General features: G+C 38.0%; 1 protein-coding gene across 4 annotated transcripts in view; it reads left to right on the top strand.

The window, feature by feature from the left end:
• The window catches only part of LOC149184280 (uncharacterized), a 219,133-nt gene extending 204,716 nt beyond the window's left edge, over positions 1–14,417 (top strand). For 2 of the 4 annotated variants that reach the window (XM_089417428.1, XM_089417430.1), the window contains exons 10-11: positions 13,220–13,328; positions 13,963–14,417. In XM_089417428.1, coding sequence (XP_089273554.1) covers positions 13,220–13,328; positions 13,963–14,025 — 172 coding nt within the window. In that variant the 3' untranslated portion in view covers positions 14,026–14,417. The remainder of the gene's footprint in view (positions 1–13,219; positions 13,329–13,962) is intronic. The other 2 variants (XR_016257253.1, XM_089417429.1) reach the window with 2 other exon arrangements.
• Positions 14,418–22,273: the final 7,856 nt, after the last annotated feature.

Genomic DNA, 22,273 nt, shown 5'->3' with positions numbered 1-22,273 from the left:
TTGGACGAGGTCAAGGATCATATGGTCCCACATATTGCTGAAAAGGACACAACAAGGGAAATGTGGGAGGCTTTGACCACTTTGTATGAGGGAACTTTCGTTCAATGGAAGATGTTGCTTGAGAACTAGCTGAGACAATATCAGATGCAGAAGGGAGAAGAAATCGATCCCTTCCTTCTTAGGTTGCAAGGGATCTAAGACCAGCTAACTTTCGTAGGGTCTACACCAGATCTTGAATTCATGGTCAGGACTGCCCTGAATGTAGTCATTGAAGACTGTGAGACCTTTGTCTAGAGCATCTTGTGCAGGGCTTCTCTCCCCAGTTGGAATGAGATGTGGGCATCTCTTTGACAGGAAGAGATCAGACGGTTAACCAAGGCGGGAAGTAGCAGCAATGGAATCAGAGTCAAGAAGGAGGAAGAGGAGGATGCAACGCTCACATCAACAGGACAACAAGGGCAGTAGAATAGGAAAAAGGAAGACATATCCAAAGTCATATGCTTCAGATGTGGGGAATTGGGACATTTCACCACTCAGTGCCCTCGAAAGAAGGGCAAGGAAGAGAAGTCTGACTCAAAGGCTGCTCCAGTGAAAGATGACAAGGAGGACGATGATGAGGATTGTGCCATGAGTGCTCATGCACCTCTAGAGAAGAGGTGGGGCGATATTGAGTTGTAGTCGGGAGGACTACACAGGGGCAGGATCCTTGAGGTGCCCAAACTCTTGGATCACATAAGGCTACGGGAGCCCTTAATGACAGTGACAGAATGACAAGAGTTAGTTGGTGCAAGGGGTGATGGAGTGACAGTGGAAGAGCTAGAGAGCAAAGTCTGAAGTAGCATAGTAGAATGTTGCAGCAGTGCGGGAGGCACAAAACAGATACAACAACAACACAGTAGCATCAGAGGGTCAACACAGATTAGCAGTAGAGGTAGCTTCAGCATCACGGGGTACCTAGACTGACCAACATGTCAGCCTTTGGGTGGCGTTTCAGTTGCTTACTTCTCGGCAATTGAGTTGCAGAGCATTAGTTAGCAGTGGCAGTGCTATAGTCAGCATGATGCAACATATTGAGAGGGAGCTACAGTACAGATGTAGCAGTGACAGTGGCAGTATCATGGGCAACAATACAGGTTGCAATAGTGCAGTGGATGAAGGGCAACAGGCCGAGCCTCAGCAACACAGAGGACCAATGCCATGGATCAGTGTGATAATTTTGTTGGGAAGTATTACTAGAGCACATTCCTTACTAAGAGGAAGTGTTGATTTTGGGTAGCATTGGATGTGCTCTAGCTCTGAAATTTTGTGGAGGGGCTAGAACACATGAGATCTCCAAGACCTATAAATCTTTTGGTGAAATTCCCGGATTGTATTTTATTAAAATAATTAATATTTTTAATGGGGGTCTAAACTTAGGAAAATAAAAATATTAATGGTTATTAATGAAAATATGGGTGAGAAGCTTCTAAGAGATGAGGATCAAGTTTAATTTAATCTTAGCCATTGATTAGAGACTCAATCTCGACCGTTGATTCATCAACAGGAAAAGTATAAAAGGAGGCTTGAGAGTCAGTTGGAGGGACACCAAGTTGATCAGTGAGTTCGATTTTTCTAGGGCGTGGTTTGCTGAGAAAATCGAACAAGTGATCTGAGCTGTAGTGAGGGGCAGAAGCAGAGATTTGGATCGGACAGGAAGTTCCGAGCCAAAGAGTAAGTAGCAGAGAGGCAGCTTGAGCATCAAAGAGGCAGCGCAGAGGCCTACGCAGCCCAGGAGGGGCCCACACAGAGTTGACGAGTCTAGAGGGGCTCTTGCAGTGACAGTGCGGAGTATTCGTCAGTAGTTCAAGATTTTGCTAGAGAAGCGAGGTTCTGAGGCGGGAGGGCTGAACAATAGTCTTCATCCAACAAATCGATCCAACAAAAGAGGAGACGTAGTTCTCTAGAGGCAAGACGCTGGCCCACGTAGTGATTGCATAGGGACTTCATAGTGTTTGCCGAGAGGGTGTGAGATCACTCATTGGATCAACTGTGACTTGGGGAGTGAGGTAAACCCTCAAATGTATTTCTTGTTGCCGTGATTTCTCTGTAAGGTTAGCCAGTGTGAGGCAACCTATTGTACTTAGATTATGCTTGTTTAATAATACAAACCCTCTATTTGCTGCACCAGTTTTCCCACATTGGGTTTTTCTGAGGATGTGTTGTCCAAAAATAACGGTGTCCCTTGTATGTTTGCCTCATCTATTTTTTTAGTTTATGATCTGTATTTCAGTGTAGTCTGCAGTGGTGTTTTCATCATTATTTATGTAATTAAATAACTTGTTAAATAAAATGACGAGTAGGAGATGTTAAACCAATGACTGTAGTAGGATTTCTATGTCTAGATTCAGAAATTTTCACAATTTTCTGTGGTCAAAATAAAAGTCAACCCTGGTCAAACTATCCCCAAACACTTCGATTTTTGAGCCAATAAATGTGGCCTCCTAAAATCAAACTTCTGGCACAAAAATCAAGGTGAATGCTGGTCAAATCTCCCAAAGTCAACGTTGGTCAACGCCCTGAAATCTGCAACTTGTTTCACCTTGAAAATTTCGGCCTTCTGCCACACGTGCGAAGAAAGAGAGATGCCTCCAATGTTGTACGACCCAATCAAGCGAGAGAAGAAGATGTGATGAGATGATGTCCAAATGAGGAAAATGTCTCTTATTTATACACTTTGTTGAGGGTGAGGAGACCCATATATTGGGCTTCGTGAGCCTACATTTGACTGTGGCCGACCTTGACAATTTTTCCATAAGAGAAATAAATTCATAATTCCATTTCTTCTTATCATAATGATATGATCTTTATATCGAAATTGTACCTTTTCGAAAGAGGAATCCAATTCTATAATCATGTCCATCATATGAGCTGTCCTAAGGTGGAAGTTGGCCCTAGTTGCCAATTTTAACACTCCCTCTCAACTAGGGACAATTCCACCTGCCAATCCATCATTATGCCAAGCTATCATCCTGAACCATCCTTGCCATCACTGCCCTGCACTGCTATGGTGAACCATGAAGTAATAATGAAGAAGTGATTGAGAGTGTATCATACTAGTCTCCTCTGACTAAAGTCTGTCCTTGATCCCAGATCAAGTGTTTGAACACTATGCATCCTATTCATAGGGAGTACGACAATGCACGATGCGTCCATCAGTAGTGCTATGGTCCCTAACCAACTTTTCCCAACTCATTGGTTAGATGAGAGGTACTTCCCATGAGTCCCAGACTCTAGGGTAGGATGTGTGTCGAGGCATCATCAGGAGAAGGTGAACCACTCATCCTACTCATATGCGATGGGAGAAGGTGAACCACTTATCCTATGCATATGTCAATCGTAGGGGAAGGTGAACCACTCACCCTACATACATGTGTCCGGGTAGGGGAAGGTGAACCACTCACCCTACACACATGTCAACCATAATGGGGTATCACAGGGGAAGGTGAACCACTCACCCTGTATCCAGCACACCACTAGGGGAATGTGAACCACTCACCCTATATCCAGCGCACCACTTGGGGAAGGTGGACCACTCACCCTGTATCCAACGCACCACTAGTGGAAGGTGAACCACTCACCCTGTATCTAGCGCACCACTAGGGGAAGGTGAACCAGTCACCCTATGTCGCTCATAGCTAGCTCCAAGAAGTACCCCACGCCCCCAAGAACTCCCAGAGCTTTGTGTTCAACTCACACTGGACCCTCATAAGACGGTCGTTCCATGACTCCAAGACTCTCTCGGAAGGTTAAGAATTTGACCTTCTTGAGAGGCTTCGTGAGAATGTCTGCAACCTGCTCATCTGTCCTAATGTGTTGAAGCCTAACTGTTCCCTGTTGTACCATATCCCGGATAAAGTGGTACCTGATATCAATATGCTTGGAGCGGTCGTGTAACACGAGATTCTCTGATAGACGAATCCCACTTTGGTTGTCGCAGAAGATCACGGTGGTATCTAGCATGTGCTCAAATAGCTCACTGAAGATCTACCCTCAACCAGATTGTTTCACAACAGGCCATACTCGCAGCAATGTATTTGGCCTTAGTGGTGCTTAGTGCAATTGATTTCTGCTTCCTGCTCATCCAAGATATGGAAGTATACCCAAAAGAGAAGCAACACCCAGACATGCTCTTACGATCCACCACACTGCCAACCTAGTCAACGTTTGTATATCCGTGTAGTCTCAAATCCCCAACAATGTATCTCAGTCCATAGTGGATTGTGCCTCAGAGATGTCTCAAATGATTCTTGGTAGCAATCCAATGGATGTGATGAGGCTCGACCATATATTGACTCAACGTGTTCACGACGAAGCATATGTCAGGACGGGAGTTGACCAAGAACATCAGTGCCCCCACAAGTTGATGATACTCGGTAGGGTTTGCCAATTCGGGCCCACCCAACAACACTTCCACATAGCTTCTTAAAGTTGAGTTCCATTGGAGTAGTCACAGACTTGCAGTCCACCATCCCACATCTCTCAAGTAGCTTCACAATATATTTTCCTTGAGAAAGGAAAATCTCACCTGGCTTTTGCCAGACCTCCAACCCTAGGAAATAATGCATCAGTCCTAGGTCCTTCATCTCGAACTTGGAAGCCAACTCCCTCTTGCATTGATGAATGAGAGGGTCATTACCTGTCAGAAAGAGATCATCCACATAAAGGACCAGAATGAGAGGTCTGCCCTTTTCACCCTTGAAGTATAGGTCCAGGTCAACGCCTCTTCTTGTAAATCCCAACTTCATAAGATAGCTATCGATCCTCTCATACCAAGCCCTAGGGGCTTGCTTCAACCCATAAAGGGCTTTCTTCAACCTGCATACATGTGTCTCACGATCTTGAACCTCGAACCCCTCGGGTTGTTCCACATATACTTCCTCCTTAAGCGAACCATGCAAGAAGGCAGTTTTGACATCCATCTGATGAAGGTTCCATCCTTGCGAGGCAACAAGGGCTATGATTGAATGGATGGTGGTATATCGGGCAACTAGTGCAAATATCTCATCATAGTCTACTCCTTCCTTTTGAGAGAAGCCTCAAGCTACAAATCTGGCCTTGAATTTCTCAGCACTCCCATCAACTCCATGTTTGATCTTGTAGAGGCATTTTGAAGTCACCACAAACTTATCCTTGGGTCTAGGAACCACATCCCAGACATCATTCTTTATGATTCATTCATACTCTTCGTTCATCGCATCCTTCGAAACCTATTGCTTCACGGCTTCTTCGAATGTACAAGGCCCAGATTGTACAATGGTACTCATGGCAGCTAAGTACCCTTGGTATCTATTCGAATTCTTGCTTTCACGAAATGTCCCCCTTGGTGCATTGTGTTTCTCGACATCTTCAAGAGTATCATTAAGCCACAAAGGCCTCTTTCTTTTAGTTGAGGGTTCACTAGGAGGTGGATCAATGGGATCCATCGGACCTTCAACATCGAGCATTAGTTCATCGGATGAAGATTCATCTTGCTTTTTTGCATCGACATCATCATTGGTCTTCCTAGGAATAGGAAGATCTCGAATCTTTCTAAGTGCAAAATCTTCATCAAAAGTGACATCATGATTTAATTCCACTTCCATTTGACTAGGCACATAGATTCTATATGCCTTCAAAGTTTCACTGTAGCCCACAAATGTTCCTTTCTTCCAAGATTCATCTAATTTGTTTCTTTTCTCTTTTGGCACATGAAAGTGTACGGGACAACCAAAAATTCTAAAATGAGAAACATCAGGTTTCTTACTGGTAAATACTTCTTGGGTGTCTTGAAGTCCAAAGCTTGATGTGGGCATCGGCCTTGGACATACACAACGGCGTTGGCAACTTCTCCCCATAAGAACTTTGGAAGACCTTGATCATGAAGCATATTCCGGGTGGCTTCAATGATAGTACGATTCTTCCTTTCGGCAACACCTTTTTGTTCAGGAGTATATGCATTGGTAGTCTCCCTCTTAATGCCAACGTCTCTACAATAGTCTTTGAATTCATTAGACTCATATTCTGTCCCATTATCGGTCCCATGAATTTTGATCTTCTTCCCTATTTGATTCTCGACCAAGGCTCTGAAGGAGAGGAACCATTTGAATACGTTGTTCTCTTCTTTAAGAAATAGATCCATGTCTTGCGAGAGAAGTCATCCACAAAAATAACATAATACAAATATCCACCCAAAGATGTCACGAAAATATACCTGATAGATTAGAATGGACCAATTGAAGAATACAGTGGTTTGAGTCTCACTTGAGAGGAATGGTCCCCTTGTATGTTTTCCAGCTTCACATCCCTGACAAACACCTTCATGATTTAAGTTGAATTCGGGGATCCCTGTGATCATCTTCCTTACATCGGTGCCATTATTCGGATTGAAGAGAGGTGTCACAAATCATTGCTCCCAACGGACTTCCTCCAACCTGATAGAGACCTTCAACCTTGAATCCTAGAGTGAATGAATCTCTTGGATTCCTTTGCCAAAGGCAAACATTCCCATCAATGAATGACACCTTAAAACCTTTGTCTTCCATCACAGAAATATAAATAAAGTTCTTTTTCAAGTCAGGTACATATAGCACTTCTTGTAGGTGAAGGGTTTGACCTTGATTTAAGTGAAGAGTAATGGTTCCAATTCCTTTCACGAGATAAGTAGCATTATCCCTAAGTATAATCTCCATATTTGTCTCTTTTTCAACCAAGTTTGAGAGAGCTTCTTTGTACCCAATGAAGTGCCTTGAGGCAGCACTATCAATCAACCAATGGTCCAATGTATCCGGAGGAGAGGCAGTGGAGAGGGCAGAAATAAGATAAAATTCATTTTTCTTTACAACATTAGCTTCATCATACCTAGAGTTTCTCGACTTCTTGGGAGGACGACCACCTCCATTTCAAGCAGCAAGAGCATTCCTCTTTCCTTTGTTATTGAACCTCTTGTTCCTTCGATTGCCATTGCCCTTGAAGTTGTTGTTGTTATTGTTGTCATCATCCTTCTTGTGAGGACACTCTCTAGCGAAGTGGCCAAAACTGTTACAATTGAATGACCTTCCTTTTCTTCCTTTTTTGAATCCCGTCTTGAACCCTTGTCCTTGATTCCTTGGATCAACATTGTTCCTTCATCTAGAATGAGTGGAGAAGGCAGAATGATTGTTTCCGTTTGGGGGCTTGTCTCTTTCCATCATCCTTATTTCTTCTTGAGTGCATCTGGCCAATAGTTCCTCAAATCCCGAAATCTTGTCATTGTTGAGGATGGTAGTGTTGAATACATCCCATTCTCTTGTAAGGCCTCCAAGTGCAATAAGAGTGAGCTCCCTGTCACCAATGACTTCTCCAATAGATAGGAGATCATTCTTGATCTCAGTGATCCTCATGAAGTAGGATTGGATGGATTCTCCTCTATCCATCTTGATGTCTTTCAACTTGTTCTTGAGAAAGAGAATTTGATTTGCATTGTTCACTTTGAACATCCCAACCAACCTTTCATACATCTCCTTAGATGTTTCCAAATCAGAAATATATGCAACCAAAGGCTTATGAATGGAATCAACAATAATCTTCTTAGCTTTTACCTCACCTTTCTTGTACTTGGTTTGAGCAGCAACGGATGCATTTGAAGGAGGCTTGGCTATTCTTCCTTTGACATAGTCCATGTCATCATTCTCTTCCAAAGTCAAATCCAAAGTCATCTTCCATGCATGATAGTCGGACTTGTCCTCGGATTTGAAGAAAGATGTAGTCATCAGCGGGACTAGATCCAAGTCCTTGTCCAACAACTTCCTTTAGTGATTGCTTTGCTTCAATCCTGTTTGGGCTTTGTCTTCACCTCAACTCTGATACCATGTTAATTTAAGGTAACAATGGTATGTTCTATGTTTAAGACAATTTACTTCAATGTTCCTTTAGCAGCTCAATGACAAATTCCAATTATATCCAGTAGCAATCACATTGACTTATAAACATTGACAGTAAGTGCATATAGAACATAAAATAAGCCAAGACAAGAGGACACAAGATGTGGCAGATGCCAGGGACAAACCCCAATGTGGGGAACCCTTTGATCAAATCTTCTTATTATTCTTCAATAGTTCAGCAGAGAGAGAGAGAGTACAAATATCATAAGTATAGGCCCAAAACAGATCTGCTAAATCAGCAGACAAATCAGCCCTAACCAGAAAGTCAACAATGGTCAAAGATGCCCCAAAACATCCTCCAAACAGCAGTCTATTCGGCCTTCTAGGAGAGTCAAAGTCAACCCAAATTCTTTGGTCAAAACCCAGTCAAAGGAGAGAAATTCTGCTGTAATTTTCTGCGGTCAAAACAGAAGTCAACTCTGGTCAAACTGTCCCCAAACACCTTGATTTATGAGCCAATAAATGCGGCCTCCTGAAATTGAACTTCTGGCACAAAAATTGAGGTCAACGCTGGTCAAATCACCCAAAGTCAATTCTGGTCAACACCCTGAAATCTGTGACCTGTTTCACCTTGAAAAACTCAGCCTTCTGCCACACGTGCGAAGGAGAGAGAGAGAGAGCTGCCACTTGTGTGAAAAAGAGAGATGCCTCCAATGCTGTATGACCCAATCAAGAGAGAGAAGAAGATGTGATGAGATGATGTCCAAATGAGGAAAATGTCTCTCCTATTTATACACTTCGTTGAGGGTGAGGAGACCGATATATTGGGCTTCATGAATCTACATTTGACTATGGCCAACCTTGACAGTTTGTCCATAAGAGAAATAAATTCATAATTCCATTTTTGCTTGTTATAATGAGATGATCTTTATATCAAAATTGTACCTCTTTGAAAGAGGAATCCAATGCAATAATCATCTCCATCATATGAGTTTTCCTAAGGTGGAAGTTAGCCCTAGTTGCCAATTTTAACAATATTTCATATAATATTAATAATTATAGTAATGCAAATTTGTATGTACTAGTTTATTTGTGTGAAGCCTCCTTGCACCCTGGTAAACCTATATTACAAATTTTCCTGCACTGGCAGTCAGTTTTTTTACCCTAGCAAACCAACAAATAGTTCTGAGCAGATTTAGTTCTACTGAGTAAAAGCACTAGCTAGGGTGTTAACAAAATAAATCCGTGGAAAGGAAATTTAACAATCTCAATTACAAAAATGACACACAGATTCTGCCCAATCAAAGTTCTTCATTAAGTTTTGAACCTACTCAGGCTCCTGTTTTGGGAAGATGGCCCAACTGATAAATTACATACAACACTGGATATGATCTAGCTGATCAAACTCTCCTTGGTTGATCTGGATCTCCTTGTTGCACCTTCCTCGGACCCAACATACTCACTGTGATGCCTCTCTCAATTTTGTGCTACTGTATGGCGTCTTTGTTTAAAAACTAGGGCATCCTCTATATAGATAATTACTTCTTATGATTTTCATTAGTTTAGACTTTTTCTTGGGATCCTTTTAATCATAAAGCAATTACATAGAGGGGCTCAACAATAAAAGCAAAATGCCATAAAGATCATAAAGAGAACCACACAATAACACGAGTTTACCTTGGGAAAACCCACATGGGGGAAAAACCCATCAATCCTTTCCTTATAGAATCAATTCAACAAGAGAGACATCAAAGTCAATATTATAGACCACTGACCAGTAAAGATGACAACATCAACCTCTCACCAAGAAACCAAGTCAGCCCTCACAACACTATCTGCAACCATGAGAATACACAAAGAATTTGGCTCCCTTTTCCACAGAGATGAATTGTAGGAGATGCGACCCTTTTGGACATAGATGACTGCAAATGTTCAACCCTTTTCACAGAGATGAACTACAGATCTTTGACGATTATCCACAGAGATTAACCTCAGCAACTTCGGACTCTGCTTCAAGAGACATCAAAGTCAATATTATAGACCACTGACCAGTAAAGACGCTCAACAATAAAAGCAAAATGCCATAAAGATCATAAAGAGACAACCACACAATAACACAAGAGTTTACCCCGGGGAAACCCACATGGGGGAAAAACCCATCCATCCTCTCCTTACAGAATCAATTCAACAAGAGAGACATCAAAGTCAAGATTATAGACCACTGACCAGTAAAGATGACAACTTCAACCTCTCACCAATAAACCAAGTCAGCCCTCACAACACTGTCTGCAACCATGAGAATACACACAAAATTTGGCTCCCTTTTCACAGAGATGAATCATAGGAGATGCGGCCCTTTTGCACATAGATGACCACAAATGTTTGACCCTTTTCACAGAGGTGAACTACAGATCTTCGACGCTTATCCACTGAGATTAACCTCAGCAACTTCGGACTCCACTTCAAGGAACATCAAAGTCAAGATTATAGACCACTGACCAGTAAAGATGACAACTTCAACCTCTCACTAAGAAACCAAGTCAGCCCTCACAACACTGTCTGCAACCATGAGAATACACAGAGAATTCGGATCCCTTTTCTCCAGAGATGAATCTTAGGAGATGTGGCCCTTTTGCACATAGATGACCGCAAATGTTCGACCCTTTTCAGTGTTCACAGAGATGAACTACAGATCTTCGACACTTATCCACAGAGATTAACCTCAGCAACTTCGGACTCCACTTCAGAAAGATTCCACACAAACTCGGCCTTGTGAACTTGCTTGAGCAAGGGCAGAAAGAGCACTTCCTATTCTTCTGTTTTTGCCCTCCTTAACTGCTTGAATTTCTCCGTAGATTGCAGAGATATATTTCTTATTGTGAGTGATGCGAAGTGCCCAAAAGGGAGGACGAATGTCTCCTTTATATAGCTATCAAGAGGTCAAATGGGTGCCATAAGGAGCTGAGATGACCTCAACATTTAGATGAGCCAACTTGGTTTCTTGTGGAGGGGAAAATACAAATTCAAAATTATTCTTTTGCAAAGGTCATGAAGAACATGCCTTTCATATTTTCTTTGACAAATACAAATAATAGTTACAAAGACCGACCATAGTTACAAAATTCAAGAGTCTTCTCCTCAGTCTTGCTTTATAACTTTTCAATAAGTTAAATCCCTAACCCTAATTTTGAAAGTGATTGACGGCTTAGATTAGATGTCGTCTCACTTGAGATCAAGAATTGAGATTAAAACATATCCACTTAAGTAATTTACTTCACATTTCCTAAGTTTACTTTAGTTCAATAAACCAACATAATAATTGTGCTTTTCCTAAGTCTAACTTTGGATAAGTTACAAAAACACCTTGCTCATATTAGAGCAAGTGTCTAAGGAGACTTTGGGCAACTTGTGCATGCCTAGACACTTAGGCCTGTGCAGAATGTACACAACCTTGGATAGAATGAACTATAACTTCACACATAAATGACCTAAATAAGGGGATAAATATCTGGAAGACATGCTTTGCAATTATCTGTAGTAAAACTTTATAATTTGAGAAAAACGGGTCTACTCTGACATTCTAGTTGCTTTATGGATATTGGGAAGGTACTGTGTAAAATAGGAATTATTCTTGATAGCTTTCTTCAAAAGGTGAATTAATGCATGATATGTGTATGCATTAGCAGAAGCTTATCCATACATCTCTTCGTGATTCAGTGCCATACTTTGCAAAGTGAACTTATGTACTACATGAAAATCAATCATATTTTGGAAAAGAGAAGCCCAAAGATGAGTTTGGTTAGCCACCGAAACACACACAGGTAGATCTTGGGGACCTAGATTGAACTTTTACTCATTAGAAGGTTAAATGCATTATGCTGAGATTGAAAAATAAAATTAATCTGAAAGAATTCCGTAACCAGTATTTAAGGGTAGATTCAGAATAGAAAACAATGGCATTATATAAGTCCTTGATGCAATAAATTTACGCACAATAGAATATTGTGCGCTTATTTGTCTCAGTAAAAACAAATTGTATTTTGATTAGAATTTTTTTAAACTAATTGATTGAAGCTGTACAAGGGAGAAACCCAAAGTGTTTTTAGGAAAAAGTATCCCTACATCTTTTGGGCATAAATGCTGTAGAAGAGGAGGAATATATGCTCATTTATCCCATTCATACTTCTACATTCTTTCCAAAGACTGACATGAGGACATCAAGTTAAGATCATGAGAAACTGTATATTGAATGTTGTTTGCAGAATGGGTAATTGTGAAAATATTTTGTAGCTGCACATTAGATGCTTGATTGTTTCTGCAGCCTGGCATATTACACAGCTGCCATCTGTAAATCCTCTATGCTGTGCATATATGGTAATGGCAGCATATTTTCGTCTGTTGATTGCTCCTGTCCGGTGGAAGTGGTTCATCTTTGTGGAGAAGAGATTGTTTAGACAGGCAACAAAAACCATATAGGGTACAATAAGATGAACAAATATGTCGCTTTTTATGGTGAAGATGCTGCTTAGCCATTTTCAGTGGAGAAAGTACACTGCTTGTTGGAAGTTGCTGGGTTTAAATCTGAGTTTTGCTGTACAGTTTGTAGCCAAGATAGTAATGTTCTTGTAAAGGACATCGATTCTCTAGAACTTGAGCCAAAGCAGACACGCTTGTGCTATGTGCTTATTATTGTGTGTTGGGGGAATGGGTAATACTCCCTGATTTTGTTGGAAACATATGATAATTGATGTTTCTTCTTTTGTATATTAATAATATAACATGCATTTGTTTCAAAAAAATGTGCACCTATCAGTGAGACATAGACGTGGAATGTTGCGTCTTGTCTTAATCTTTGCATGTTACAAAACCTAGCGATCTCTTCGCGTAGTAATAATCACTGTGAACATTATATTGACATTTCAATATTATTGGGATATACTAGATCTAAAGCTTAATTGTGGAAATGTACAGGAAGCTATATATTATAGCAAGTGACCAAAACGGTTCTCTGGATTTTTTTGTTTTGAGTTACAGTCATACACAGAAAAAGCTCCTGATCCATTTTGCTCCATATTCCACATAGTAGTTTGATCTGGAGGATAGCACTAAATCTTCCATTTGAATACAACATTGATGAATTGCTAATTTCACTTTTAACTCTATTCTGCAAATGTAAATTATATGGTTATGACAAAGACCTTATATAAATGTAATAATTATGTATTTATTTATTTATTAAATTTGGATAATGTTTTGTTCACTCTTTTTCTTTGACATTGTAGTCTACTCATGAGATATAACGTATAACTAAATTGGGGGATGCTTGTCCTTGACTGTCGCAGGAAGGAGAGAGCAGAACTTAAAGAAAAATCTGCAGATGCAAAACAACAAACTCGAGCAGAACACATTGCTCAACGAAGTCAACAAAAAAAGGAGCGACTTATTGCTAAGGTATGTGTCCTTGCAAGATTTTAGCTTCTCACTATGTACTTTTTATAGAACAAGAAATGTGTGGGATATCAGTAAAAAGATCACATATTTAGATCAGCATGCCATAGGGTTAGGCGTTAGTACCCCCAATTGAGGATGTGCCGGTGGACGATAAAATAGAGCTTCCAATACCCATGCTACGTATGTTGTCAGAACTTTTATCAAAGATATCAATACCTCAGGGTTCAGGTGTCTTTGTCTGCTGAAATTTGTTTGTTAAGAGATGTTATCCAGTTTGCTATGGGGCACGGGAAAAATGGATTATAACTGAAAATGAAATTGAAGTTGAAACACCTTGACATACAACTGAATAGAATTTGAGTATGAACATGAGTTGACATGAGTTTAGGATTACTCTTTGTTCGCTGTAAATACATTTTCCTCCGAGCCCAATCAGAACTTGAAAATGGCTTGTCGAAAGTTCACTTTAGAATGGACTATTTGCAATTATTTTTTCCATTTGATCACTGCTAGAAAATGAATTAAGTGTGCAAATTATCAGTATTTCTGATTATGCTTTTCAATTCCTCAGCTGCTTATGATGGCAGTTAATTTTGGTTAGTGTGCTGATATTATATCCAATTTGAGTTTGCAGCGAGAGAAGAAGCTTTTGAGACCTGGTTTTGAAGGTCGTAAAGATGGATTCATTAACCTATGAATTTGGGTGATGGTCTAGACCAATTAGGAGCTGGCCTAATTGCTGAATTTGGTAAATTGCACATTTTCCTCAGATGTGATGAATGTGACAACTTTGTCATTTGTTGATCAGACAATCTTTGTCTGTGCAGTATGGCAAAGGAACAATTTTGAAGTCCTTACCTGTACAGGTGAAAATGTACCTCCAGTGGTTTTGAGTTGTGTATTTTTAAGAGGCACACTCTGCTCTATGAGTATATTTGGAGCAAAATTGTTCTTCTAAAGCTTTGTTTTGTTTTGTTTTTGAAACTGTCACACAAAATTTGGAAGCTATTTAATGTATGTTTATAGACTCGCGGGGCTTAATTCTTAAAATATGTATAAATTGAATTCCAGTTGGTTATTTGTATCATATATTTCACTTGCCTTCTTTTCATGTTTGGGTGAGGAGCTACTTATGTGATAACCATTTTGCATTAGAAGACTGATAGAGAGTAAGATGCCATGCACTTTTGCCCGAGAATAATTATCTCATCTGCTTTTGAAGTTGGTCTTGTTTTCGACTCCATGCTCAGTAAAAGTGTTGGTGCTTTCTGGTATATGGGCAATTAAATAACCATAAATGGTATAGCTGTCTTTATTATCAAATACATGTAAGGACTAAAAGTGTTACCGTTTTGCTGAACGTATCTGGTGATGATGAGATTTCATAGCGGACGCGGCTATCGATGGTGAAACATGTTAATAATGTTAATATCAACTCTTTTGGTTCCTATTCATACCAAGTGTTTAAATAGTGTAAAATTTTCATGTTGATGGTGTTAATATCAAAACTTTGGTTCCAGTCATATGTAGAGTGGAATAACTATAAAATGATCTTGTATGCTTAATCTATAAATGCTAGACAAATACAACATGAGATGAACCACATTGAAGCTTGTGCACATTAAGCACATTAAGAGGTCTGCTTAAAGGAAATAGTAGAATTAGAATTCTAACCAAGTCTGTTTTTCTTTGGGATGCTTGGAAGGCTATACTTGAAACTGGTCCTTGGGTTGTCATTAATAATGGTCTTCTCTGAAAGTGTACCATGGGGATATGTTGTGACTTGCGTTGTCATCAATAATGGCCTGCTCTTGAAGTGTATCATGGGATGTGTTTTGGGTGTATTCCTTTTGTCCTAGGATGTGACAACAACTTGGGGATGACTTGGTAATGCCCGAAGGTAATCCCCTGTCATCCCCAGGACACAGAACTACTTGGTGGTGTCCCCAGAGCGCCCCTTGTTTGCTGGCAATGTATTAGGGGCCTCTTGGGATGTCCTCTAACGTTGGGGGATGCGAGGATGTTCCCCAATGCACCAGTCGACAATGTTGTGACATGATTAACAAAGTAGGTTATTTTGTTCTTTTTTCCTTTGTTGAAGGATTACAAACATCCGAGCTCAAAATTTTTTCTCTTCGCATAAAGGAAGAGAATTGCCATTAGTAGTGGATGTGTTTTTGCAGAACTGTTTTGAGCTTTGGAGTGCATATTTTTTCCTTGGAATGGGAATATTTTCAATTTGGATCGATTGAAGGAGCTTTCTGGAACCGTTACAAGCATTTTTTTAAAGTCTTTTTCTCAAATTCAAAGGGTTTTTGTTTTAATTTATTAGTTTCTCTGCCAAAACCCTGGCCTAGTTTTCTTGTTGAAGCTGGAGTTGATTCACATGGGTGAAATGAGATGAACAGATGAGTAGAACATTTTATGTTCTAACAAAATCATGATGAAGTTTGTAAATAACCCATACATACAACAAAAGCCTCCTGCAATAACCCTCCTGCAATATGTGAAAATTAAACGGAAAAAAATAAATAATGTGGCACAATCATGGAGCTGCAACAACAGTGTGCCCATACAGCTTACAAAGTCGCTCTTGCAATATGTGATAAGTTGAAAATACCATCGACACCGTACAAAGCCTTTCCTGCAATATGTGAATGGTTAAAAGAAAATAATAGTGAGACACAATCACGGAGATGTAACAATAGTGGGGATGGTTTGAAGGAGTTACAAAATAATGAAGCAAAATCTTTTGCCCATCCTTATTGTTAAAGAGAGAATTTCTATATAATCATGTCTCCACATGTCTTGTTCTTTTGTCATTACATAAAAAAATAAAATAGATGAGATGAGAATAGTCTTTTCATTCTTATATAATGAAAAACTTACAATTCAGGTATAAATTAATAAAACTTTTCAGTAAGTAATTGGAAAATTTGTTGTATTTTTTTAACATTTTTATAGTCAAAGGTGGATTTTTTTTTTAAATCAAAGCATCATTATAACTTAATATTGTATGGTTTATTTAAAACCAAGATGTCATTGGATATGATTGTATTGAAATCCATTGTTTTGATATTATTGTGGGGTATAAATTAATAATAATTTTCAATGAACAATACGAAAAAGCATGTAATGTTTTGTTAATATTTTTATAGTCAAATGTTGGTTTCTTTAAAATATAACTTAACCAAGTATGATTTATTTAATAACCAAGATGTCATTGGGTATGGTTTATTTGAAATCCATTATGCTTTGATTTTATTGTGGGGTAATTGATACTTGTTATCCGGAATGTCACCAATTCAATGAAAATGGTAATGTGTAATACTTATTTTAAAGTTCATGTAAAGTTATAACAAATAATTTTTGTATTTTTTTCTTATAATTGTTTTTAGACGTTAAACTTGTAACATTCAAACAAATCATAAAACTGAATAAACCAATCACTTTAAATGCAATGTAACTTATATTTGGAGGAATTTTGATGGACAAACCAACAACTTTAAATGCATTGTAACTCATTTTTGGAGCAACTTTGATGGATAATAGCCTAAAGTCGTGGCAAAGTTTTCTAATAATAACCTAAAATGATGACAATTTTTTTTTTGACAAAAACCTAAAATCATGATGACAATCTAAGCAAGGAAACAAATTTTATTCATATGTTACACATTAAAATACATTGTTTCTAACCATTAGATTTGACTTCCAACGTCTCACGGACTCTTGATGATGAAGCATGTCATGTTTTGTTGACATTTTTATAGTCAAAGGTTGGTTTCTTTAAAATATAACTTAACAAAGTATGGTTTATTTAAAACCATTACGTCATTGGGTATGGTTTCTTTGAAATCCATTATGCTTTGATATCATTGTGGGGTAATTGATACTTATTATCCAGAATGGGTCACCAATTCAATGAAAATGGTAATGTGTAATACTTATTTTAAAGTTTATGTAAGGTTATAACAAATAATTTTTGTAACTTTTTTTTCTATATTTGTTTTTAGACATTAAACTTGTAACATGCACACAAATCATAAAATTGAACAAACCAACTTTCAATGAAATGTAACTCTTATTTGGAGCGATTTTGATGGACAAACCAACAACTTTAAATGCATTGTAACTCATTTTTGGAGCAACTTTGATGGACAATAGCCTAAAATCATGGCAAAGTTTTCTAACAATAACTTAAAATCATGACAATTTTTTTTGACAAAAAACTAAAATAATGATGACAACCTAAGCATGGAAACAAAATTTATTCATATGTTACACATTAAAATACATTGTTTCTAACCATTAGATTTGTCTCCAAGGTCTCATGGACTCTTGATGACGGTTCATATTTGTCAACATAACTCTATTGGTTTGGATGTTTAACATTGCTCCTTAGTTTGAAGGGGTTTTTGTGAGTCCAAGCAGAGAGATGGGGACAACCACCAATGGCTAAACATGCTCTTTGAATTTAGTGGGATTGGGATGATTACAAACCTAATGACTAACAAGATTTTAATCCTTCTACTAAATGGTGATTTAAGGCGAACCAAGAACTCAGGATATCAATAGTATTTTCCATAACAAATTTCAAATTTTGGCTAGAAGTTGAATTTTTGATAATTGAAATTGCTTGCAAATGGTGATTTGAAGATGACTATAAACATTGGAACTTGCCTCCAAGGCTCAACAATTCTTGAAACATTTCTTAATTTCGTTGGAAGTTAATGTCTTTTGCTAATAGGGAGTACTCGCAAATGGCAATTTGAAGATCACTGGAAACTATTGTCTAGTAGAAGTTGTAAATATTCTACCGAATGGTAATTTTAGGGAAACCACAAATTGAATCATGCTCATGGCTTTGACTTTGGCTCAATGCTCTAGTTCTAGTTTTGAGGCTCTCTGGTTGCTACATATAGTTCTAATTGGGGGCCAGATTTGTTTGTACATGCTTGATTGATAAGGAATCAAGACTAGAAGCTTGACTCTCAATTATTGGTAATATTCTCCCTTGCTATCAGATACATCTTAGAGGATGAACATCTTTCCACAATGCTCCTAAGGGTAAACAAAAAATATATTATTCTCCCTATGACCAACTTAAGGCATTGTCTCTTATTGAAAATGCATCCATGTACGATGTAATTTAATGGATGAACTTACAAAAAAAACTACCTATAAGTTACTAATATTCGTTAGGTGTGAATACATACGAACAATGCCATGTTGTTACCTTATGAAAAACATTGATTAGGAGGGCCATGACATGGTGGAAATATGATTATACTAGGGGCGAGGGGCATGGTTGAATGAGTATAATGACAAATCTTAACCAATCAAACACATTTCAATGCATATATAATGTCAATCACATCATCAACATATGAATACACTACATATGAATGATTTTAGAGGCAACAAATTACTATTACAATGATTTACTGACACAAACCAGGAGTAGACACCAACCTCCTAAACTGTTTTACTGGCACTAACTAGAAGGAAACACTAGTCCCCTAAGTAATGCATGCACAAACCTCAAATGCTTTATTGGCACCAACCAAAAGGGGACACAAGGCCCCTAAGAATGTAGGCATCAACCTCAAATGCTTTACTGACACCAAATAGGAGACACTAGTCCCTTGAGAAATGCAGGCACCAACCTGAGCTCCCCGTTAGATCCATTTTGCATAACATTTTAAAACTCAAACCCATATGCTTTGCAATTAACATTGCTTGTGCAAATTTCTTGATCGTTGATCCAACACGATCTTCAAGATCTCTTTTTATTGCATACAACTCCCTACTTTGTATATTTTAATTTTACTTTGTCCATAGTCCTTATATGCTGCTCCTCTACTCTGCGTACCTCTCCCTGTTCTCTATCTTTATGTTTTGCACAAAGTCTCAATGTATCTATTCATGCTTCACCATTGGACTCTATTTGGATCACATGTCTTTCATAGAATTCATTCTTAGATTTGTTTTCACATTCGGTGACACAAAATTTTCTTCAATTGCTCTTTCATTTCTCGCTCTTGTATTAGAAATACTGAGAGGGGAGGTGAATCAATATTACGTGATAATTCAACTTTTGCCCAATTTCTATTCTACTCTTCTTTATAGATCATTAATAGTAACAATGATTAATCATTATAACATACATGTAAGCATGCACATATCATGAGCAATTATATAAGACATAAAACATTATCAATCATGAGCCATGAACAACACAACAAGTGAGCATCAACAAATGCATGAGAACAACATCAATCACACATAGACATCGAATGTTTGTCTTCTTATTGATATTAAATATCTTCTTTTACATCATATAATGGCTACTACTTGTGCGCAAACCCGTAATTGTCAGAGGCTATCAACTCCAATTGTTTCTCTAGCTACCACTAGAAGGAAGCCATTGTTTCCTATGAAATTCTCTAGCCACCACTAGAAGGAAGTCATTACTCCCTAATCAAGTTCTCCGACGACCACTGGAAGGAAGCTACCACTCCTTGCGTGAGTTTTCTGGCCACCACCGAAAGGAAGCTACCACTCCCTTTGCAAGTTCTTCGACCACCATCGAAAGGAAGCTATCACTCCCTTATTGAAGGCTCCACCCTTCAGACTCTTGTGGACCTCATTTCAAAATATTTTAGACTGGATCCACCTGCGACAAACTCAATTCTATAGGCCACGTTTCATCCAATTTTCAAACTGGATCCACTTGATACTTTTCTGTTCAATCATCAACTGAATACAAGTCAATATATAATAATGTGCTCAATAATACTTCATGCATACAAACCTTCTGACAAATCCATTCATAAACTTGCTCATCAATTCAAATACAAACACCACTAATCAAATCTCTCTCTGCAATACAATTGTAATTCAAGACTTGAAAGTATCCTATGCACAACTAGAACGAACTATTCTAAGTGCACCGTCCCAAAATATCTCACATTGTGCCTAAGAAAATTCCAAGAATGCTTAAGAGAAGCACTAACTTGAAAACACTTTTGCAAATCCAGAGATCCATTAACTATATAATTTACTTCACTGTTTATGTTTTATTTAATTTATTGTTTATTATATATGTTGATAGATAATATATTGTAATTACTTTTTTGATTTTATATTAGTTCATTGTTATTTTATAATTTGTTAATATTGTTTTGAAAATCTAAATATCGGAAAAAATAAACATATTCTTTTTATCTATAAAATTTAAAATATTATTTTTCTATTAATTAAGAAGGATAATATAATAATTTTTATTTAATTATTTCATGTTAGAATATATATATATATATATATATATATATATATATATATATATATATATATATATATATATATATATATATATATATCCCAAAGATTTCATATCATTATACCTCTAAATAAGTACAAAGAGGTGTATGTGACAACATGCATCTTCTTTATATTAATTCACTTGTGTGGTTGTTCTCGTGAAAACTAGGTTGCTTTGATGATAACTTGGTAGGTTTGTGGATTGATAAGAAGCAGGGTCATGATGATGAGGCATTTACATAACAGATGCGATAGGTTCATGCATAGGTCATGCTTATTTATAAAAAGCTTCATGCACAAGTTCTGTGAAAGGATTTCATTTACCATACTATAGATTTTGCATTGTAGTGCACATTTTCATGCATGCAGATTTTGGACTAGGCCACAAGGCACCAATTGTGATGAGGTGATGAGGTTGTGTAAAGCGTAGAAGACAAGGATGGGGCTAGAGTCCCATCCAGTGGGTGTTTTAGACTCTACATTTCTAGTTAGTTTAATATAGATCTATTTTAATTATAAATCTACCAAGTGTTAAGAGGGATCGGATTTCCCAAAATGTAAACCTCTAATTCAAACCTCTTTTTGAGTGCAAACTTGAGAAAATGTTAGCATTGGGAGAGATTTGAATCCCCTTGGCCCTTGGTAGATGTAATATCCTGTAAAATGCTGATGTTTACAATTTTATTGGAAGATTATTAGTTATTACCATGCTTTATGTCTAACGAAATGGTTGGCTATCAAGAACCCTTGTGATTTGTTGGTAACTAATCAGAATCAAACCAAGAAACTGTTTCATCTATGAGATGGCACAAGAAAGATTGGGGGGTGTATTATTTAAAACCTCTGCAGCTCGTCATTGAGTTTTTCCAAGGTACAATGTCTAATGATATTGTGAGAGAGAAAGCTCTCATTAATAAATGGATTGATCTATATTTGGAGGGAGAATATTCCAAGTAGGGTAAAGCTCAAGTTTTTGTTGAGAGACTAAAGTCCAGTGCGTCACAGAAAGCAAGCCAGGGATCGATTCTCATAATCGCTATTAGAGGTCTGTTTGGAAATATAGCTTCATAGATGGTGCCAAATGATCTTTCCCCAATATTCTCCCATTAACGCTAGAGTTTTAGTGGTGTCTTCAATTTAGAATGTCCCAACATGGGGGTATCTGGAAAAATATCTTTTATTTTCTAAGATTGTTAAGGTATGGATTTGGAGAGCTTGGAGTCTCCTGCCAATGTAAAATGCACATGTATAAAATTACGAGCTATTCTATCATTTGAGGCTAGAAGGAAATCTGGTTTTGCCTTGAGAGCGCGAGTTACGTGTGTAGCCACATAAGAAGGGCCCTGTGTAAAACTTGAGGTTGTATGGTAAGAGCATCCTACGATATATTAAATCATATCAAATCTCTACAAAATCGTGTATAGATGGTGGTCAAATGAGAGGTTCATGCCTCCTCACCATGCGAAAACAAAAGGGAAGACTATACATATAAGTTTACTATGCCCAGAAATAAGTTTATTATTTTAACTTCTTGGAAAATATTTCCACAGTTCTTGTGTGCATAAACATAGGTTAAATATATTATTTTGTTGGAAATATTTGTTGTGCAAGGGAAAACTTTC

The sequence above is a fragment of the Pinus tabuliformis genome, chromosome 3_2 (assembly GCF_031772625.1).
Source record: "Pinus tabuliformis cultivar Carrire ecotype Pingquan chromosome 3_2, CPIR1, whole genome shotgun sequence".
In the NCBI taxonomy this organism is placed as follows: domain Eukaryota; kingdom Viridiplantae; phylum Streptophyta; class Pinopsida; order Pinales; family Pinaceae; genus Pinus; species Pinus tabuliformis.
The sequence above is the reverse complement of the archived record's forward strand: the minus strand, read 5'-3'. Positions and strand labels throughout refer to the sequence as shown.